The 6,851-nt window shown below is 43.1% G+C and overlaps 1 protein-coding gene across 1 annotated transcript; it reads right to left on the bottom strand.

The window, feature by feature from the left end:
• Positions 1-31: 31 nt before the first annotated feature.
• On the bottom strand, positions 32-6,851 carry LOC110530854 (uncharacterized). Its single transcript, XM_036986641.2, has 4 exons — positions 6,425-6,851; positions 4,919-4,990; positions 1,215-1,337; positions 32-767 (listed from the first exon to the last, which is right to left on the bottom strand). The coding sequence occupies exons 2-4, from the start codon at positions 4,965-4,967 to the stop codon at positions 661-663; spliced, it is 279 nt and encodes a 92-aa protein (XP_036842536.2). The 5' UTR covers positions 4,968-4,990; positions 6,425-6,851; the 3' UTR covers positions 32-660.

The following is a 6,851-nucleotide window of genomic DNA, read 5'->3' as shown; positions in this document are numbered from 1 at the left end:
ATCATTTTGAAAAAAAGATTTTAACTACAAATGGTTTCAAGGTTTTGGTTTATTTTAAGTCGAATAATTATTCATGTTTGTTTTGTAAATATCAGACATATTTGAGTGGTTGATGTGACGGTTGATGATGGTTGATGTTGTGATGGTTGATCTGATGGTTTGCCTGGTGGATGCTCTACCTCCTCTCTTCAATGAACTGAATCAGGATGTTATAAAGTAGAGAAATATTGGTCTAGATAGAACCCTTAACTCCAAAATCAAAGCCAGTTCCTCTGTCTTTATTTATTCCATTTCTAATCAGTGACTGATTTAGACACCAGGTGGGAACAATGAATTATCAGGTAGAACAGAAAACCAGCAGTACTCCAGACCTCCATGGAATGATTTGAATACCCCTGGTCTAGAATGTGAACCACTATATAGATTCTAGAATGTGAACCAGTATATAGATTCTAGAATGTGAACCAGTATATAGATTCTAGAATGTGAACCAGTATATAGATTCTAGAACGTGAACCAGTATATAGATTCTAGAATGTGAACCAGTATATAGATTCTAGAATGTGAACCAGTATATAGATTCTAGAACCTTAACCAGTATATAGATTCTAGAATGTGAACCAGTATATAGATTCTAGAACGTTAACCAGTATATAGATTCTAGAACGTGTTGCACTTGTCAGTGCCACAACACTTCATGTTGATGTAAGCGTTGGTTTGGAACTGCTTACAGCCCGACATGTCCATGCATCTCTGGAAATGGCCAACTGAGAGAGAAAATACAGAATAATGTTAAGTTACTATGTGATAGGCGTTAACGTCGATTATAAATAATCTGTATTAAAAACCATTAAATTCTTGATCATTCAAACCAGGGCCTGCATCTCCTCTGAGAATGAAACAGGCCAGACCAGCATTATATTTATATACGTATATCATTTCTTGGTTGTTGCAGGTTCCACAAAGCGTCTTAGAGCAGGAGTGCTGATTATGAGTTCATATAGTCTTATTCATTATGATATAAATCTGCACCCCTCTGAGAACTTGTGAATACTGGCACAGAACTTTGTGTGACATGACATCCAATGCTGTTCTTCAAGCATCAGCACAACATTACTCTTTTTCAAGTCTATTTTTAATCATTAGTGTTTAGCTCAGCGGGCTAACATAGTCTGAAGACCCAGGTCTTGAACCTGGTCAGTAACATTACTTACATGGTGCTCTGAGGAACTTGGCGGCTGCACATCCGTCCTTCTCTGGGGGGCAGGTTTCTACTGTCACCTCACAGTCTCTTCCTGCCTTAGTTGGCACACAGCGCAGACAGTCCAGTGCTTCACCTAGGAGACAACACAGCGCTGTGTTAGAAAGTCATAGGAACAATAGAACACACCTACAGCACAGCATTGTGTTAGGACCACAGAATTAGAATCACGCAATAGCAACGCTACAGTATATTGGCCAGATGGTAGCCACATTGTTCAGGGACTCATTGGTAAAATACTAGGGCTGCAAAGTTCAAAGCCGCTGGAAAGGGTTTGGGGGTGTGATATTTATTTTTTTGGACTATGCAGGAGAGAAAAAAATTGCCCGATTGGTCAAGGCCCAGGACTGATCAAGGCCCAGGACTAGTCAAGCCCCAGGACTAGTCAAGGCCCAGGAATGATCAAGGCCCAGGACTAGTCAAGCCCCAGGACTAGTCAAGGCCCAGGACTAGTCAAGGCCCAGGACTAGTCAAGCCCCAGGACTGGTCAAGGCCCAGGACTAGTCAAGCCCCAGGACTGGTCAAGGCCCAGGACTAGTCAAGGCCCAGGACTAGTCAAGGCCTAGTGCCCTACTTTTGTGACAAAATGTAACCTAAATGTATTTGAATGTTTTACCAACATCTGTAACTGGAGTCTGATAATTATATTTACCGAACAGTTCATCTGATAATACTTTTAAAAAATACTTGCACATCACCCCATCACATCACCACCACATCACATCACATCACCACATCATCACATCAACACATCACCACATCAACACATCACATCACCACATCACCACACCACTTCACCACACCACATCACCACATCACCACACCACTTCAACACATCACATCACCACATCACCACACCACTTCACCACACCACATCACCACATCACATCATCAACACATCACCACATCACATCACCACATCACCACATCTCCACCACATCACATCACCACATCACATCACATCACCACATCACCACTTCACCACTTCACCACATCACCACATCACCACATCACATCACCACATCATCACCACACCACATCACCACACCACATCACATCACCACATCAACACATCACCACATCATCACATCACCACATCACCACATCACCACTTCACCACATCACATCACCACATCAACACATCACCACATCACATCACCACATCAACACATCACCACATCATCACCACATCACCACTTCACATCACCACATCACCACTTCACCACATCACATCACCACATCACCACATCACATCACCACATCACCACTTCACCACATCACCACTTCACCACATCACCACTTCACCACATCACCCCATCACATCACCACATCACCACTTCACCACATCACATCACCACATCACCACATCACATCACCACATCACCACTTCACCACATCACATCACCACATCAACACATCACCACATCATCACCACATCACCACATCACCACATCACCACATCACCACATCATCACCACACCACATCATCACATCACCACATCACCACTTCACCACATCACCACACCACATCACCACATCACCACATCATCACCACACCACATCACCACATCACCACATCACATCACCACACCACATCACCACATCATCACCACACCACATCACCACATCACATCACCACATCACCACATCACCACTTCACCACATCACATCACCACCACATCACCACATCACATCACCACACCACATCACCACATCATCACCACACCACATCACCACATCACATCACCACATCACCACTTCACCACATCACATCACCACATCACATCACCACATCACCACTTCACCACATCACCACATCACATCACCACTTCACCACATCACCACATCACCACATCACATCACCACATCACCACACCACATCACCACACCACATCACCACATCACCACACCACATCACGTTTGATATAAGTGTTTGAGGACAGGGTTTTGTTCTGTCTGGATATTTTATTGAACCTTTATTTAACTAGACAGGTCAGTTAAGAACACATTCTTATTTACACCGCCGGTCAATCACAGAGGGAGAGGGGAACGACTCTTACAAATCCAACTATTGAATCCTGCAAGATACTGTTCTGAGATGCTGAAAAACAAATGTTTTTCCCGCGCTACAGACGTCTATACCGGTCCATTAATACTGATAAAAGTTCCCAGGTTTTTCAGAAATCCCGGTTGAAAGATTCGGCAGGTCAAAAACAGGGAGGAGGGAACTCACATTGAGAGTTTTGAAAAGTTTTGCAACACTATAATGCTGCATTCATGGCACGTCGGAAAACTCTGATCCTCTGAGATAAACAATTAAACATATGTTAGTGGTGTAGAGCTTCCTATTGGTTGATTCTGATACTTCCTATTGGTTGATTCTGATACTTTTCTAAACTGGGAAACTGGGGTATCATCTTTCTACAAGGAGTTACCGAGTTGGAAAAATTCAGAGTGTTCTAGTTCCGACATGTCACCAACACTATGTACGAGACCGTTCCAGAGCCTTACCCAGCACCACAGTACAGAAGAGGTTAAAATACAGTGTTTTCTCAGTAGTTAATTAGTGACAGACCCACCACTAGCCAACAGCAGGGCCAGAGCCTTACCCAGCACCACAGTACAGAAGAGGTTAAAATACAGTGTTTTCTCATTAGTTAATTAGTGACAGACCCACCACTAGCCAACAGCAGGGCCAGAGCCTTACCCAGCACCACAGTACAGAAGAGGTTAAAATACAGTGTTTTCTCATTAGTTAATTAGTGACAGACCCACCACTAGCCAACAGCAGGGCCAGAGCCTTACCCAGCACCACAGTACAGAAGAGGTTAAAAGACAGTGTTTTCTCAGTAGTTAATTAGTGACAGACCCACCACTAGCCAACAGCAGGGCCAGAGCCTTACCCAGCACCACAGTACAGAAGAGGTTAAAATCCAGTGTTTTCTCATTAGTTAATTAGTGACAGACCCACCACTAGCCAACAGCAGGGCCAGAGCCTTACCCAGCACCACAGTACAGAAGAGGTTAAAAGACAGTGTTTTCTCAGTAGTTAATTAGTGACAGACCCACCACTAGCCAACAGCAGGGCCAGAGCCTTACCCAGCACCACAGTACAGAAGAGGTTAAAATACAGTGTTTTCTCAGTAGTTAATTAGTGACAGACCCACCACTAGCCAACAGCAGGGCCAGAGCCTTACCCAGCACCACAGTACAGAAGAGGTTAAAAGACAGTGTTTTCTCAGTAGTTAATTAGTGACAGACCCACCACTAGCCAACAGCAGGGCCAGAGCCTTACCCAGCACCACAGTACAGAAGAGGTTAAAAGACAGTGTTTTCTCATTAGTTAATTAGTGACAGACCCACCACTAGCCAACAGCAGGGCCAGAGCCTTACCCAGCACCACAGTACAGAAGAGGTTAAAATACAGTGTTTTCTCATTAGTTAATTAGTGACAGACCCACCACTAGCCAACAGCAGGGCCAGAGCCTTACCCAGCACCACAGTACAGAAGAGGTTAAAAGACAGTGTTTTCTCAGTAGTTAATTAGTGACAGACCCACCACTAGCCAACAGCAGGGCCAGAGCCTTACCCAGCACCACAGTACAGAAGAGGTTAAAAGACAGTGTTTTCTCAGTAGTTAATTAGTGACAGACCCACCACTAGCCAACAGCAGGGCCAGAGCCACAGCCAACATCACTATCTTCATCTTGCTGGTTTGTATGTGTGAACCTGAGAAGAGGGAACAGGCAGTGATTTGTAAACATTGTAAACAGGATTTTTTTAAATTCTCGAATATACTTTGATAAACCCATTGTTGTGTGAACCGTTTTTTGTGGATTATGCTCCGCAGCGAGACATACATACAGCTCACTGTACTTTGTTTTGAATTAACATACTGTAATGACGAACAGTAATAGTCAGAATGTAGAGGTGAGACATATGCAGAAGGAGACAGAGAGGAATGGCTGAGATGGGCTTTGAACCCACATCCCCAGGGGTATATGGGATCCGGATGGATAACCACCAGACTCATGCACATTTTTTTGACTAATGAAAATATTTTCTATCACGTTTCCATACACTTTAATCTTGAACAAAATAACTTTCATGACTCATATTGAGAAAGAAACCCAAGAAATAGAGTAAGGTAAAAGACTAAAAGACTAAGGCTAAAACACTAAAGCATCCAGCCATTGAGGAAACAGTGTAAAACAACATGAAAACGGAAGAATATCGATCAGAGAAGCATGAACGGACTAATTCTCCACTGATGTAGAACGGACTAATTCTCCACTGATGTAGAACTGACTAATTCTCCACTGATGTAGAACAGACTGATTCTCCACGGATGTAGAACTGACTAATTCTCCACGGATGTAGAACTGACTGATTCTCCACTGATGTAGAACTGACTAATTCTCCACTGATGTAGAACTGACTAATTCTCCACTGATGTAGAACTGACTAATTCTCCACTGATGTAGAACTGACTAATTCTCCACTGATGTAGAACTGACTAATTCTCCACTGATGTAGAACTGACTAATTCTCCACTGATGTAGAACTGACTGATTCTCCACTGATGTAGAACTGACTAATTCTCCACTGATGTAGAACTGACTAATTCTACACTGATGTAGAACTGACCAATTCTCCACTGATGTAGAACTGACTAATTCTACACTGATGTAGAACTGACTAATTCTCCACTGATGTAGAACTGACTGATTCTCCACTGACGTAGAACTGACCAATTCTCCACTGATGTAGAACTGACCAATTCTCCACTGATGTAGAACTGACTAATTCTACACTGATGTAGAACTGACTGATTCTACACTGATGTAGAACAGACTGATTCTCCACTGATGTAGAACTGACTGATTCTACACGGATGAGAGAGAGCAGCGAAATGAAACTCAAAACAGAGATGAATTAACTGCACCAACGAAACAGCTGATTTAAAAAAAAATATATATATATATATATATATATATTTTTTTTTTAAACAAGCTCTGAGATAAGGAGCCATAGAATCCTAAACCCGCCCGCTAATTTTTTTTTGAAAATAACAAAATATCTAATGCTGCCCGTGCAGGGGTGGTTTACGTCCTAATGTGTTACCGCTCCATACAGGTAAATGTAGATTCAGGTATAACTTACCTCACTCAACGCCGTGCTGATACGTCCTCTGTACACGTCAACGTTCCTCCTCTTATAGTCTACCCTTCGGTCTCTGTCAACTCCCCTACGCACGCAGCAGAGTGTACTGGAGTAAACCCTGTCAGTTCACCAACCCACTCTATAGGGGTCGTGTCCCCAATGACACCCTAATCTCCCCAAGAACAGCGCTACTACTTTTTAAACCCAGGACCAGGCCATTTGGGATGCAGCTCTACGACTACAGGGGCGTGTTTTACTCGGTAGAATCATGCACATGTATGCTTTCAGTTCATGCCAACTCCGCTAGGACTCGTAGAACAGTGAAGATGCAAACCTTCATTGTTAAAACACTTCGCATTTGCACTGCTCTTTGTGTAAATACTGGATAATCGGGTATGCTCTCTCTCCACCCACCCAGTCTACCAAT

This window comes from Oncorhynchus mykiss, chromosome 8 (assembly GCF_057628025.1).
Source record: "Oncorhynchus mykiss isolate SJ-2025 chromosome 8, ASM5762802v1, whole genome shotgun sequence".
NCBI lineage: Eukaryota > Metazoa > Chordata > Actinopteri > Salmoniformes > Salmonidae > Oncorhynchus > Oncorhynchus mykiss.
The sequence above is the reverse complement of the archived record's forward strand: the minus strand, read 5'-3'. Positions and strand labels throughout refer to the sequence as shown.

What these genes read in the sequence shown, in the direction of transcription:
- LOC110530854 (XM_036986641.2), bottom strand. Translation starts at nt 4,967, where the DNA reads ATGAAGATAGTGATGTTGGCTGTGGCTCTGGCCCTGCTGTTGGCTAGT. An exon ending in GGCCCTGCTGTTGGCTAGTG is followed by an intron (nt 1,338 to 4,918) that starts GTGGGTCTGTCA and finishes GTTGTCTCCTAG; the next exon opens with GTGAAGCACTGGACTGTCTG. An exon ending in CAAGTTCCTCAGAGCACCAT is followed by an intron (nt 768 to 1,214) that starts GTAAGTAATGTT and finishes TTTCTCTCTCAG; the next exon opens with TTGGCCATTTCCAGAGATGC.